The sequence below is a fragment of the Podarcis erhardii genome, assembly GCF_964252035.2.
Source record: "Podarcis erhardii genome assembly, chromosome: 14".
NCBI classification, from domain to species: domain Eukaryota; kingdom Metazoa; phylum Chordata; class Lepidosauria; order Squamata; family Lacertidae; genus Podarcis; species Podarcis erhardii.
The window spans coordinates 32,321,473-32,337,414 of NC_138503.1; the positions used below are offsets into that span (position 1 = coordinate 32,321,473).

A 15,942-nucleotide genomic window follows, 5' to 3' on the forward strand; every position below is an offset into this window, starting at 1 on the left:
CGAGGTATCTTCGCCACTCGCCCCAAATAAAACATGCAGTGGGACATACCTGCCCCCCAATATTTTATTCAAATTGGCACCTTAAGTGTGTGCTTGTGCACGCACGTGTCGGATGCCCCCTAAAACCGTGGGAAAGGGGTAGGTGGAGACGGAGGCACCTGCCTTACCTGTACCAAAGCAGCCCTTTTTCGTAGCACCTGTCGAAGAAATGCGGCTCGGCCCCGATGGCTCGGACGTCCGGGTGGATGCGCAGGAACTCCAGCAGCGCCCGGGTGCCGCCTTTCTTGACGCCCACGATGATGGCCTGCGGAAACTTTTTACTCCCAAAGCCGTTGGCCACGGGCAAGCCTCCTCCGGCCGAGGGGCTCCCGATCCGGCCGTCCCCCCCGTCGTTGTCCTCCTCTTCCAGCCTGGCCCCGCCGGCCGCCGACTCCTCGTCCTCCCCGGCAGCGGCGGCGTCCCCGCCCAGTCCCGGGAGCAACAAGAGGAGCTTGTGCGGGGGGTTCCCTTCGTCGTGCGGCTGCGCTCGTCGGATCAGGCCCGCTCCCCCCGGGCGGAGGGACTCGCAGGAGCCGGTGAGGCAGTAGAAGAAGTAGCTGAAGAGCAGCAGCATGGTGAGCAGCAGAGGGGCGCGGGGAGGGGCGCGCGCACCCAGCAGCCCCCCGACGTGCGCCCGGAGAAGCCCGCCGCGGCTACATCCCATGGGGGGCCGGCCCCGGGGGACGCGGGACCACGGCGCCGCCACCCGCGGCAGCGACAGCAGCAGCAGGAGGAGCAGGAGCGCGGCCCGGAGGGGACATCGCTCCTTCGGGGAGCCGCCGCCGCCGCCCCGGGAAAGGTCCCCCCTCCCGCGGCTCCCGCGGCTCCTTCTTCTCGCTCTCAGTCTCAGCCCAAGTGGAGCTTGCGCCCGCCTGTCCTCGTCCAGAAGGTCCCCAATTCTTCTCCCCCCCCCGTCTCCTTCCTCACCAAACGGAGGAGTCCCCCCCCCCTACTCCGCGAGGAGAGTCAGCTGCGCCCTCCCCTGCCTCTCTCCCTCCCGGCACCATTCAGCAGGCTCCGGTCACTTTCACACCCACCGCTGGCACCGCCCCCTCGAAGGGCTGGTCACTTTCACTTCGCGCGGCTCCCGAGGAAGACGCCGCGCCGGGAAACGGACTAGCCCAGAGTCCCTCGGAGATGCGCGCCAGGAGCGCCTGCCATCTCCCCGGGAACCCCAAAGAGCTGAAAGGGGCGATCCTACGCGCGCCTGCTTGAGTAACTGCTCGCGCGCGTAGGATCAGGTGCTGCGAGGCTGGGTTTCCATGCGCCAGGATAAAACACCGCTGGTTTTTATTCCATTTTTAAAGAGGGGCTACTTCCCAGTAAGTATGGAACGGGCCCCTCAAACTTTGCAAATTTGTCAGCTCGCCAAGCAGACGCGCGTTTCAGCCCGAGCTCAGGCAGGCTTCGTTGGTTTCAATGGAGGCGCCTTCCCTCAAGTAGATACAGGTTTGCAGCCCCGAGAGTGGTCCGGAAGCGTCGGCATTTGTAACAGATAATAGAGCACAGCGAAAGAACTTACTGTTTAAATTTTTCGTGTGGTTGAATTATTTCAAAATGCATCACCATAAGACGTGAAGGGTGCTAAAAAGAACAACTCGACCGTATTTAACTAGGGGTGCAACAAGATGGGGTTGGACTGGAACTGGGGTGACGGGAGCAACATCTGGAGGGCATCGGGTTGGAGAAGGATGGAGTAATAAAAGCCAATAAAGCAAAGCGCCACCCCACCCCACCCCCAGTTACGGAAGGGGCATTTTTCACTCTTTCCCACTTACTTTGACCTAGATACTAGACATTCAGTGAAATTGGACGTAGGCTCAGGATTGATGGCAATTAGCTGCTTCCTCAGTTGAGGTGGGGGTGGATGTGTGGTCCCTCCAAGCCTACCCAGCATGGCCTAAGTCAGTGGATGATGGGATTTGTAGTCCAGCAACATCTGAAGGACCATCTGAAGGGTTTTGCAGCCCTGAGACAGACCAACAGTATAGCTCAGTACAGTCTTCCTCAACCCTCTGGATGTTTCGGACTACAGCCCCACCCCAGCCACCATGGCCAAAGGTCAGTGGATGATGGGAGTTGTAGTCCAGCAACATTTGGAGGGCCATCTGGATGCCTTTTGGTATTAGGCACATCAGCTAGAAATTAAAGACTTCTTCAGGCAGCATAGGTGCCATCTCACACCAAAGATTGTAGGTGCCCACAATGAAGGGCTTTAATGTTGCCTGTTGACTTGGGGGGGGTGCAGCCCCACAAATATATTATTGTGGGTGCCAAAGCACCCACTGTCCCCTGGAGATGGCTCCAGTGTCAGGCAGCACATAGTTCAGCTATGGAACTTGGTCCTGCAGAGGGCAGTGATGGCCACCCACTTGGATGGCGTTAAAAGAGGATTGGACAAATTCATGGAGGAGAGGGCTACCCGTGGCTGCTAGCCACAATGGCTATGCTCTGCCTCTATGGGCAGAGGCAGTCATGCTTCTCAATACGAGTTGCTGGAAACCACAGGAGGGTAGAGTGCTGTTCAGCTCAGTTCTTGCTTGCAAGTTTCCCACTAGTGTATCTGGTTGGCCACTGTGAGAACAAGATGCTCGACTAGATGGGCCTGATCCAGGAGGTGCATCTTATGTTCTTAAATTTAAACACCTACTGACCTTTAGTATGTCTAGGAGTCTCCAGATGGCTCTCTATTATCACGGAGGACTGCAAAGTGAATTCTGAGGTTTGGGGGCAGTTGGAGGTGGCTGGAGTCATCTGTCAAGGTAAGACTACTGCCATATTATTTCCATCTTGCAGAACACCTGAACAGCAGGTCTCCAGAATGATCTGTCACAATGCCATGAAGACCCATGATCTCTGAAAGTAAACATAAAGCACATTGAAAATCTAGGGGGAACTCATTCTCTCTCTCTCTCTCTCTCTCTCTCTCTCTCTCTCTCTCTTTCTCTCTCTCTCTCTCTGTGTTGTTTTCTATTTCTAGAGGAACAGGACAAAGGTGATCATTTTAACATGTTACAAAATATGTAATTTACAATCTGTCTTGAACCTTCAGGACGGGGAACGATACAAATCAAAGACAAATGTGTCTTTACTAGTTTTATGACTTCCCTGCCCCCACCCAAAACTGGAATTAAAGGAAGATCAAACAAGATTTGAGCAGAAGAACTGCTAGGTTAATTGAGAGGGGGTGGGGGAGAGGATGTTTTACAGCCTACATACAATGAACAAATATTTTCACATCTGATTTCCACCGCCAGCAACAACAACCTCCACATTTTGGGGACTGTAATTATTGTTTCAAATCACTTACCTCATGGGAAGTGATTTGCCACAAAAGACCGCCTTTTTCCCTGCCGAGTTTTAAATCAAAGATGGGAAACATGTCATAAATAAACAGCAATTAGTTTGATGATAGCCACATGCTGGGCAATTAACAATTAGCCCTCACAAATGTCAGCTTTAATTAAAGAGGTACAGGAGTTTTTGTGTAGGTGCGCGTAGACACACAAATACATGCATTATACAGATTGAATGCGTGTAGTTCCATTATCAACCATCAATTTAAAAATGAGTTTAAAGGAAAGGCCTGGTGACCTGGAGCATTTTTTGTGGGGGGGGGGGTATTCAGCTGGAGAAGGTTAGTTGCTGGGGAAGGACACATTCCGTCAGAAAAATGTTCTTTCGCAAGTCTCAAATGTTCCACCCTGTGAGCAAAGGTTGCAGCATCTGGGACTTCTTAGCTTAGAGAAAAGGCAAGTAACAAGCAACATGATAGAAGCTTTTTAAAATGGTGCATAAGATTGGAGACAGTGGCTAGAGAAAAGTTCTTTCTCCCTCATGTTGCTAGAAGTCGTCCACATCCAATATTCCAATGTTGGAATATTCAGAGCAAAGGGAATAAAGTGCTGCATGCGGCATATAGTTGAACTATGGAACTCACTCCTGCAGGAAACAGTGATGGCTACCAACCTGGATGGTTTAAAAGATGACTGGACCAATTCATGGAGAATGCTAGCCACAATGGCTATGTTCTTGTTATGTACTGAGTTGAATAGGATCCAAATTGCAGCAGTCTAATTGGTCCTAGAAAAATAGAATTCAGAATGCAGCAGTCTGATTGGTCCACAGGAGCCACCCAATCCAACTCCAGGTGAAAGTGAATCCGCAACCTGATTGTCCTACAGGAGAATCCCGGAATTACCCAATCACGTGAGGCCCATTGTGTAAATAATGTATATAAAGCAGACATTTTGGGGGAACTTTCATTCCTCCTCACTACTATGAGCTGAATAAAGAGCATGAAATCAACACTCGACTCTGAGTATATTTCAGTTCTAAATACCAGTTGCTGGAAATCACAGGAGGGGAGAATGCTTTTGGGTTTTCCAAACTTCTGTGGGAGGTGGAGCTAACCAGGGGTCTCCTTCAGCTGATTTTAACACCAGGGATGGTCTGTAGGGAAGGAGGTGGTCTCTCAGGAATGTTGGAGCTGGATCCAGCTGACATTGTTGTGGGACTGGCAGGGTGTACACTTGCTGCTGCGTATCTGAAACACCTTGGTGTTTCACAAGGAGTCTCCAGGACTCCCTTTTCTGAAGGGTACTGAGCCAATAAAGGCTGCCCCAAATAACCCGCCGGTCATAGGAATGGAAGCATGGAGCCATTTCTATCTTTCACAAAACTAGAAATGTAACCCTGTGGAGTATAGAGAGTAAAATCCAGTAGAAGATTCCCATGGACAAGTCCAACACCAAGATCACGGCTGTGGTTTGTGCAGGAGACGTTCCCACTGGACTGTGTCTGGAAAGTCTCTGTGTCTGAGAAAGATCCCAGAGGAGCCCTGCTGGATCAGACCAAAGGCTGTCTAGTCCAACATCCAGGAATGTTCTCCCAGGAGCCAACCAGATAGATGCCTCTTCTGGAAAGCCTTCAAGCTGGACATGAGCGCAACAGTATTCTACAAAAGCACCGTCCGCTCTCGTCTTCATTGAAATGCATCTGTTTGCTTCTGTACATCTGCTTCCCAGCACCAAATCCCCATTTTGTGCCATCCTTTTTTATAGCTACAATCAGCAAAAGCGTTAATTAGCCCATTAATATAATTATCTGTTTTGAATATAATTAGGACTTCTGAATCTCCCAAGTGATAGCATAGAGGGAAGAAGATGTATGGCTTTGGGGAGGAGGAAGGGAGCGTCTTTGTCACCACGCAGCAAGTGGATCCATTCTCCCTCCTCAGTTGGAGGTAGGGGGCCTCTGCATACCAGTCACTAGAATCACAAGAGGGGGGAGTTGTTGCTGCACACAGGTCCTGCTTGCAGGATTGCCATGGGTATCAGGGGAACAAGATGATGGACCTGATCCAGCAGGCTCTTCTGATGTTATGCAACAATTCCAAAACAGATGACTTGCTGAGCCAGTTTGGAAAATGTTCCTTCCAGCCCAGCACTCTGACCACTCAGGAGCAAAATATGAGAGTGATGGGTGTCTGCTGTTAGTCTCCAGCTCTGGCATTCAGAGGAATCTTGTCTATGCATGTGGAGGACTGGGATGTTCCAAAACATTTGGCTGCTCAAGGAGAAGGAGAAGGAGGAGGAGAAGGAGGAGAAGGAGAAGGAGAAGGAGAAGGAGAAGGAGAAGGAGAAGGAGAAGGAGAAGGAGAAGGAGAAGGAGAAGGAGAAGGAGAAGGAGAAGGAGAAGGAGGTGTCTGCTCTCATTGCTTGTACAGTGGTACCTCGGGTTACATATGCTTCAGGTTACAGACTCTGCTAACCCAGAAATAGTACCTCGGGTTAAGAACTTTGCTTCAGGATGAGAACAGAAATTGTGCTGCGGCAGCACAGCAGCAGCAGGAGGCACCATTAGCTAAAGTGGTGCTTCTGGTTAAGAACAGTTTCAGGTTAAGAACAGGAACGAATTAAGTACATAACCATAACATAACATGAGCCACCCAGTGGGGCACTTTGTTCTTACCACAGCACTCAGCAATGGGGCAGTATATTCACCATACCTTAGGGGAGCAGGCTAGCTTAGGGGTGCAGATTGGCGAGGCCATATGGCACACACAGCTCCATCTTTACACATCTTCAGAAAGTAAGAAGAGCCTGGCTGCTGGATCAGACCAATGGCACATCTGGTCCAGCATCCTGTTCTCACAGTGGCCAACCAGATACCTGAAGGAATCCCACAGGCACAAAAGCGCTCTCCCGTCCTGCACTTCTGAGCAGCTGGGATTCAGAAGCACTCCTGCCTCTGACCATGAAGGCAGAGCATAGCCATCCTGGCTAGTAGTTGCCGATAGACTTCTCCTCCTTCACGAATTTATCTAATCCTCTTTCAAAGCCAAGTGGGTGGCCATCCCTGTCTCTTTTGGCTGCAAGTTCCATCCTTCAACTAAGTGCTGTATGAAGAGGGATTCTCTTTTCTCTGCCCTGAATCCTCTAACATTTGGCTTTATTGGATGCCCACGAGTTCTAGTGGTGAGAGGCAAAAAAACTTTTCTCTTTCTATTTTCTCCATGCCAGGCATAATTTTATATAAACTTCTTTTGTATGTCACTTCTCACTCACCTTATCTCTAAACTAAAAATGTCCCAAACGCTGCAGCCTTTTCACATAGGGAAGTTGCCTTGATCATTTTGGCTGCCGTTTTCTGAACCTTTCCCAACTCTACAATAGTCTCTGTTTTGAGGCGAGGCAACCAGAACGGAACATCTAGCCGTTCATCTCTCTCCCCACCCTGATCTGCTGCCTGAAGCAACTGCTTCACTCTGCCTAATGGTAGGTGGAGGGTTATGTTTTGCTGCTCAGCTCCAAATCCACAGCTCTGTAAAAGGATCTGCAGCGGACATTATCAGCAGATGGCAAGGGAGCAAAGATTCTAGTGTGCTTTCAAATATGGAGACCAGAGATGGAGCGGATGTGGGGGGAGGGGGCAACAACAGTCTCACTTTTCGGTAAAGCACTTTGAAGTCAGCTGGTTGTTTTGCTCTCGCGGTTTTCTTCAGTGCTTGCTGGCTATGCTTAGAAGAGACCCACTGAAATCAATGAACATGACAAAAGCTGGCCCATTCATTCCCATGAATTTAATCTGGTAGGATTTAGCTGGATACAGCTCTTCACCTTTGGCATGTCTCCATCTTAATAAGAGAAAGTGACTTGCCCAAGGACACATAATAATAATAATAATAATAATAATAATAATAATAATAATAATAATAATAAATTTTATTATTTGTACCCCGCCCATCTGGCTGGGTTTCCACAGCCACTCTGGGCAGCTTCCAACAAAGACCAAAAATTCACTAAAATGTCACACATTAAAAACTTCCCTGAATATTGAGTCTGTGGCAGAGATGGATCAGAAACAGGAACAAGGGGCCTAAAAGTTCCATGCGGTTAACTGCAACCTCAAAAGGGGACTTCAGGAATTCTGTTTCCGAAAAATCAATCACTACTGTCCATGCTTCATGTCTTCAGTCCTTTTTTTTTTTTTGCCAAGTCCTTTTTTAAAAATGTGTTTTAATACCATTCCTCACGCAGTTGGATCCCAGATTGTTTGGCCTCTTCATTTCCAAGTGGTTCTTGGACAGCTTCCATCTCATACTTTGAAGATGCTCAACATCATACTCTTTAAGGGTGCGCACACACCCTACATTTAAAGCATGTTTAAAGCTCATGGCTTCTCCCAGAGAATCCTGGGAACTGTGGTATACCTCTCACAGAACTACACTTCCCAGCACTCTTAGCAAACTGCAGTTATTAAAGGAATAAACATTCTGTCACCCAAAAAGGCCTAGTGAGGCAAGGCAGCCAGTCTCTGTGCATACGGCCTGACTCAGCAAAGCGCATTCAGAAACCAAATCCTACAAGAGGGAAAGGAAAGCAGGTGACACTGGGCAACAGGTGACCAAGCAGGTGCACAAGTGTGTGTGCTTTGTGCAACAGTAGGTTAGGCAGGGAGGTTGCAGTTGGCTCAAGGTGACAGATGTAGATGTGTAAATGACAACTATGTGCAAGGGGAGATCAAACATGGGAGAACCCTCCTGATGTGGAAGAGAATGTCCCTATTTGCATCTAAGAAATGTTGGAAGATGTGGCCTAGTTTGTGAACGCCTGCTCTACAGCCATTCTGAACTTGCTCTGGTACTGGTTCCTGGGCAGGGAAGAGTTGAGATGAGGCCTTACTAGTTACAGCACTACTTCGCCCTGCCTACCCCTGAATTCCCAGTCCACCTGACCAGTTGCATCAGGATTCTTTTAGGAGAGCGCTTAAGTCTTCCGGCTACTCACTGGAGGCAGACTTCTCCTTTCTTTTCCAGCAACTTCATGCTTCGGCTTGTTGTTCCATTAGTTTAATTGACAGTGTTGATTTTATGGCATGATTTTACATGCCGCTAGCCACTTTGCGAGTCCGTTGGGTTGGGAATGCAGATTATAAAACCCAAGTGGAGATATTATTATTATTAGCAAGGATTGAGAAATACGGAACGGTGCGTTGGGCAATCCGTCCAAAGGGCATTTTTACATTTCCCAGTCCTGGGAAAAGATGGGGGAAACGGCTCCCCCCAGTGGGCAAGTAGAAGCTTGCTTGAACACAGCTGCTGGGATTTGCTGAGGGACTTAACAATGAAAAAAAAAAGTACACAGGAGGTTTTCAATGGGAAGACATAGGAGCTATTGCATTAGGACTAGATAAAGTCCCCAGCTCACTTTGCTTGTTATCCAAAGGCCTTGGGGAGAAGAAAAGGAATATTAGGGAAAGGAAGTTAGTCTGCAGATCCTGAGAGCTCCAAATCCCACCTCAAACACCCACACCAATCCCCAGCAAAAGCTGTGATGTTTACAATACTAATCAGAGATGAAGACAATGATCTACATAATCCTGAAGAGGACTGCTGGGAACTGCAGAGATGCTGAGAACCTTGTGTGCTACATTTACCAAAGTTTGCATCTGGTGAATGGGGAGAAATTCAATTCAGTTCACATTTAGAGACGAATCTACCTAATTCACACTTTCTGAAACAGTGTTTTGCAAAGCGAAACACAGACACCCTTCAAAATTCACAGAGTTCTCCAAATTTTGCAGTGTATTTCTCCAGCCAAGTGATGTGTGCAGAAGTGCAGAAGCTGGGATGTGTGGATAAAACTGTTCGTATGAGTGAAAAATAGCATGCAGAAATACATTTGTTTCATGGAACTACGTAGAAAAAATAAATGTATCAGGCCTTATACTGAGTCAGACTATTGGTTCATCTAGCTCAGCATTGTCTATACTGACTGGCAGCAGCTCTCTAGGGTGTCAGAAAAGCAGGGTCTCTCAGGCTTACCTGGTCATGCCAGGGATTGAACCTGGGAACTTCTGCATGCAAGGCAGGTGCTCTACTCACTGAGCTACAGCCTTTCCCACTAAATTTTCATGATTTAGAAAGGAAACCACAAAATGATGCAGTGATGTGGAGAACCGAACTTAGGACTGGGGGGAAAGGGGAAATGAAGAGAAACCTACCTATCAGCTCAGCTGGTGGAGCACGAGACTCTTAATCTCAGGGTTGTGGGTTCAAGCCCCATGTTGGGCAAAAGATTCCTGCATTGCAAGGGGTTGGACTAGATGACCCTTAAGATCCCTTCCAACTCTACAACTCCGATTCTATGAAACTGAAAAGGACAGGTTAAGCCATTCTCAGGCACAGCACCCTTGGGTCCTTCCTGAGCATCCCTAGTTCCATTCCTGGGTCTCAGGTGAGGCACAGTTTGTTCTGAAGTGGAACTGGTGTGAGTGGGCAGACCTTTAGCTCTGTTGCCCCATGCCGTACCCTGATTTCCACAATTCAGTGTTTGTTTCTTCCCTTATGTTTGACCACTAGAAATCAATAAAGAAGATGAAAGCCAGCCAGCCAGCCAGAGTATGCCTCTCCCTGTGGCTCCTGCACTGTGGATTCACCTTCAGAGCAGACTCCCTTAGCGAGTTGCAGCCTGATGAGGTGACACACTGGAGCATTTGATTTTCTGGGGTCTTTTGTTTTAAAGTCATGTTTTCTATGTAGAGCAAAGAGGAGTTGGGGTCCCAAGGGAAAGAAGCACTTTATGATCAAAGAAGCTCCCTGCTCTCCCGCTGATTGGCAAACAGCTCTTTCCAAACAATCCAATTAGGTGAGAAGGGGAAATATGGCTTGCACATTGACGTGGGGGATGAAAGAGATGGGCTCCAGAGCTCTCCCCTAATCAATGAAATGGACGGAGACCACCTTATTCGATTAGCAATCTTTGCTGCAACCAGAGGGTGTTTTGATGATGCTGAGAGTCCAAGCAGAATCATAGAATAATAGATTCGTTGAGTATAATCTAGTCCAGCGCCCTGCAATGTAGGAATATTTTGACTAACATGGGGCTCAAACCCATAACCCTGCTCTACCAACTGAGATATCCCAGAGACCCACACAGATTGCCTATGGTGAAAAGGACAGACCTGTTGCGTTGTGTGGGGAGGGGCAGTGTGGGTGCTGCCCACTCCCACCATCCTGAGGCTGGCTGACAGAGCCTCACTCTTTCCCATTCTGTCTCCACAACAACCCTGTGAGGTAGGCTAGCCCGGGAGATAGTGACTGGCCATAGGCCTCCCAGTGAGCTTCATGGCTGATGGGAGAAGTGAATTGAACTTGCATCTTACCTGGCCGTAGGTGAGCACTCTAACCACTACACTGCACTTGCTCTCAGTTCCTACTTTGCTTTGTTTTATTTGTGGCAAAGGGAATCTCACTTTCCAGCTGAAAAATTTTTCCCATATGATCAGTAATTACAAGATGCTCCTCCTGGCAGGCTGATAAGTGATGAGATAATCTAAAATGCAGTTCTCTGGACCTCTTTGCCAGGCCCTGAGGACTCTTCCAGGGCTTCCTGGCCTTGGTTCATACCGTCCTTGAGTGTTTTTGCCTGGGATGTGCCCACAAACCCTGACCATGCCTCTTGCTATCCTGGATGTACAATAGAGAGGTGTTCTGGACTGGTTGGATGCAGAGGCATGGTGGGAGGAATGAGCCAGGGAACCCCCAAGGGAAGAAGGCTCGGCTGCCTGGGTACTGGTGGTGGACAATGATGCGTGCTCAGAGGGAGAAGACTGAGAGGAGGAGGTGTCAGAAGCTGAAGACGAGGTAACAGGGCTTAGTGAGCTGGGAGAGTCTGTGGTAGAGAGGAGCCCAGAATCAGAGGCAGCGGCTGAAGCAGGAGAGGAGGGAGGAGGGAAGCCAAGAGACAGATATGAGTCTGGCTGCTGAAGAGGCACAAGTGTCTCTGCCTCCTGCTGCTCCCTCCCCTCTAGTCTGCCAGAACCAGAAGAGGCCTGAAAAGGGTAGAGGAGAGATTAGTTGCACACAGACAAGGTCTCCGATTGCTTGGGGGGGACGGACGGACCTGGAGAGGAGATTAAGGAGGTATTATTTTTGCACTTGCACGGTGTAATTTACTGTTGGCTCACTCCTGGCAAAAGGGCTACATGAAGAAAGTAGACTGCTGTGCATAGGAAAAACTGCCTTTGTTGCCCCACCCACTTTTGTCTCCAGCCCTGCCCACCACTGGCCTGTAGCCCATGGAAGGTTGCCCAGAAGGGAATGTGGCCCTCAGGCTGGAATGATGTCCTATCCCTTCCCTTTCAACCTTCATCAGCTTCCTGCATGAAGCTTCCAGACTCCACTTTCCCTTCCAGCCATGCCCCACTATGTGTGCAACAGCACTCTCCCAACCTGAGAGCCCCAATATTAGTGTCTCTGACTGTCAAGGTATCATTAGCTAGTAGTTGCTGAAAGCCTTCTCTTCCATGAATTTGACTTGCCATTTTTCAAAGTATCCAAACTGATGGCTGTCGTTTCCATTTTATTTCTGTTGAAAATGCTCTGTGTCAAACCAATGCTCTCTTGGAATTCCCAAAACATTGTGGATGATGGGAACTTAAATCTTGTCTCTTAAATAAAAGCAGAGAAATCCCCCTTCAGGGAGCAGCGAAGTCTGGAAGACGTTGGCCCTCCGGAGATAGATGTGTTTGGAGCAAGTGCAAACAAGAGATTCCATGCTGAGAAGTCTTTTGTAACCTCACGGGCAGAACTGCCATCCATGCTCGCCTGTGGATTTCGTGGGTCTTTCTGTCAGAGTCAGATCACAAATGGCTTTATAAAGGAACGTGGTGAGAAGTAAAACGAAATCATCAGAGAGCTCAAACCTGTTTCTGGGATGTGAGTTCTTTCTCTTTGATCCATATTAACAGGCAGGGTTTTTACTGCAAAGACAGAGAAAGTGGATTAAACTGTCTCTCATAGAAGAAACATCAGCTGCTGTGGTTGCGTTGGGGTGTGAAAGGTTTCTGGTCAGGGTGGACAGACATTTCCAGACTACCAGACGTTGAGGCAAGGTGAGAACGGTGATTCATGCAGAGATGAAGTGGGCATACTCCTCCGTGCATGGCTGCTTTGAGTTTTCAGCAACCTTTCCTCAATTCGCTGATTTCTCAGGGTACATGTCTCTCATTCCCTTAATGGTGTGCTAAGAGAAATGAGTAAGTAAGAGAAAAGTTGCTGAAAACCGAAAGTAGCCATGCACAGAGGAGTGTGGTCGCACCATCTCTGTACGAAGCACCGCTCTTGCCTTGCATCTTCCCAATTACCCTTAGCCCCACAGGATTGAGGCAGTTGAGGCAAAAAGCCCAGAATTAAGTTTAAGATACTAACTGACGCGAAAGAAAGAGGGGGCTTTGCCCTGCCAGACTTAAAGCTGTACTATGAAGCCGCAGCTTTCTGCTGGCTAAAAGACTGGCTACTTCTCGAAGACACTGATTTACTGGACCTGGAAGGTTTCAACAATGCTTTTGGTTGGCATGCATACTTATGGTATGATAAGGTTAAGATCAATAAGGCCTTTAAGAACCATATTGTCAGGAAAGCAGTATTTAATGTCTGGACAAAATACAAAGACTTATTGGAAAACAAAACTCCGAGGTGGCTTTCACCTCTGGAAGCTAAGGCCCGAAAAAGACCCAATATGGAGGCCAAATGGCCAAAATATTGGGAAATATTAGAAAAAAGATGGAGACAATTGGAAATTGCAGAGTTTGGAGAAAATGAAGGATAAAGTGCGAGACTGGTTACATTACGCTCAGATTAAAGAAGTCTTCAAAAATGATAAAAAGTTAGGGTTCCAGGTGGAGAAATCGAAGTTGGAAACAGAATTGTTAGAACCAAAGACTAAGGTATTATCAAGAATGTATAACCTGCTGTTAAAATGGAATACACAAGACGAAATGGTTAAATCGGTTATGATAAAGTGGGCTCAGGACATTGGGCATAACATTATGTTTGAGGACTGGGAAAGGTTGTGGACCACTGGGCTGAACTTCACTGCATGTAATGCTCTGAAGGAAAATGTAATGAAAATGATATATAGATGGTACATGACCCCAGTTAAACTTGCCAAAATATACCATTTGTCTGATAATAAATGTTGGAAATGTAAAGAATATGAAGGAACATTCTTTCACCTCTGGTGGACCTGCCCTAAAGTGAAGGCCTTCTGGGAAATGATATATAATGAGTTGAAAAAGGTATTTAAGTATACCTTCACTAAGAAACAAGAGGCCTTCCTTCTGGGTATTGTCGGCCAGAAGGTGTTAAAGAAGGACCGAACATTTTTCATGTATGCAACAACGGCAGCAAGGATACTCATCGCTAAGAGTTGGAAAACTCAAGATCTACCCACACTGGAAGAGTGGCAGATGCAGCTGATGGACTATATGCAACTGGCCGAGATGACTGGCAGAATCCGAGACCTGGGAGAAGAGAGGGTTGAAGAAGACTGGAAGAAATTTAAGATTTATTTACAAAAATATTGTAATTTGGCTGAATGTTAAGAAGGATGCTAGATCACAAATAATTGTCCACCACTGAATTAGATCTGAATTTGACGATAAGTGAGATTAAGGAAAATATAAATCTTTTGGAGAACTGCTAGATTTTACTTAAATGAGCGGATATAAGATTGTAAACAAGATGGTAATTTGCTTGGAATTTTTTTTTTAACGATGTAAGTGGGAGCGGGAGACGTGAGGGAGTCCAAAGAAGTGACGAAATTATGTTATGATATAAGTAATGTTGTTTATTATCTATGCATTTGTATTCAAAAAACTTTAATAAATATTTATATATTAAAAAAAAGGATTGAGGCAGTTGAGAATAGTCTGATATTTCTCAGCACCTTGAGAAATATCTGGGCATGAAGAGAAGGTGGCTGTTCTGGTGGCTTTATGGAAATCATTAAGAAGCCAAACTTGATGAGTGATTGTAATTGAGAAGCAATAAAAATGTAGCCATCAGGTGGCCAGGATAGAAACCCTCCTACGGTCCTGCAATGCCATTAAAATCCAAGGAGAAGAAGGCATTGGCTGAGACAACATCTTCCAAACCTTTGCCAGCAGGACTCACAGGGAGTTGACCAGGGTCCTGATTTGCTTTGATCTTTTGGTGCACTTGTTTCTTGATTCATCTTCCCCTGTGAGTCCCAAGACCCAGCAGAGCAGGTTGGCAGGCAAGAGAGACAAGACCTTCTCAACAGTAGCCCGAAGTCTATGGAACTTCCTCCCTTGAGAGAGCATGCTGTAGCTCAGTGATAGAACATCTGCATGCAGAAGGGCCCAGGTTCAGTTCCTGGCATCCTTAGCTACGGCTGGGAGAAACAGTCATTGCTAGTCTGTGTGTGGACCATACTGAGCTCAATGGACCAATAGTTGGAGTCAGTATATGGCAGCTTCCTATGGTGTCAGGATTATTCGGGCAGCATTTCCTGCCCGCATACTTCTCAACTGATGTTGACATAGGAACATCAGAAGAGCCTACTGGATCAGGCCAATGGCCCATCTAGTCTAGCATCTTCTTCCCAGATGCCTGTGGGAAACTACACTTCCCATCAACTGGTATTCAGAAGCATTGCTGCCTCCAACTGTGGAACATGGCCATTACATCCAGGAGGCACTGATAGCCTTCTCCTCCTCCACGAATATGTCCAATCCTCTTTTAAATCCAGTTATCTTGGGGGCCACCACTGCCTCCTGCGGGATAGAGTTTAATCATTCGCTATGGGAAGAAATACTTCTTTTTATCTGTCCCAAATCTTCCAACATGGATGTATACAAATTCTGGTGTTATGAGAGAGGGAGAAGAACTTTTCTCTGCCTCCCCTGTGCCATGCACAATTTCATACACTTCCATCAAGTAACCTCTTGTCCTTTGGTCTCTGCCCACTAGGCAGCAGCTGCCATTGATGTCCACTCTGAAGCAAGGGAGTGAGGCTGAACAGCTGGATTTCTCTCAGCCCATGATGGAGGCAAGTCGTCTCCTGCTGGCACATCAGCATTTTGGGGGACATGGTGTGGGCACAGATCTCCGGGCTCCACAAATCCTTGGCCCCGGACCCATTTGCACAAGATGCTGTCTTCTGAGAAGTCCTGCTTTTCAGATCCACTGACATCCGTTTCCAAGCAGCCACAGAATCTCTCTTTGTGTGCATGACCAGGGAGTGCGCATGCGTGGATGGAAACCCTCAGGGAGCGACTCCAGCTCTTGATAACGGCACTTGCAAGGCGAGGAGGTTGGGTTTCCCGCTGAGAAAGCATCCTTCCCAAAGAAATCTGAGCAATAAAATGTAGCCAGACTGTCTTGCTGGGTGAAATATTGCCGAACCACAAAAACTAATAAAAGCGGGTGGGGGGAGAAAGAGTTGGACTTCCAGATGCAAACAGACATGCACTTTTTTTTTTATGCTGATGCCTTTGCAAAGCTGCCTCGGTGGGTGGGAAGGATGAGGCCTGGGTGGAATATTGGAAAGCTGGATCCAGGAGGTAGCAGGAAGCCAGAAACCCCAAAGACTG

The 15,942-nt window shown here is 47.6% G+C and overlaps 1 protein-coding gene and 1 long non-coding RNA gene across 4 annotated transcripts in view; one reads left to right on the top strand and one right to left on the bottom strand.

Moving 5' to 3' along the window:
- Positions 1-945, bottom strand: part of HS3ST6 (heparan sulfate-glucosamine 3-sulfotransferase 6) — a 79,849-nt gene extending 78,904 nt beyond the window's left edge. Inside the window, exon 1 of the mRNA XM_081840326.1 lies at positions 168-945. Within this exon, the coding sequence (XP_081696452.1) occupies positions 168-703 (536 nt within the window). The 5' untranslated portion in view covers positions 704-945. The remainder of the gene's footprint in view (positions 1-167) is intronic.
- Positions 486-15,730, top strand: LOC309329504. 3 transcript variants are annotated; one of them, XR_014151183.1, is made up of 3 exons: positions 486-614; positions 9,905-10,021; positions 15,320-15,730. It is a non-coding gene; the product is annotated as an uncharacterized lncRNA (long non-coding RNA). The 3 variants fall into 3 exon arrangements; XR_014151184.1 differs by lacking the exon at positions 9,905-10,021; XR_014151185.1 differs by lacking the exons at positions 486-614; positions 9,905-10,021 and adding an exon at positions 4,379-6,818.
- Positions 15,731-15,942: the final 212 nt, after the last annotated feature.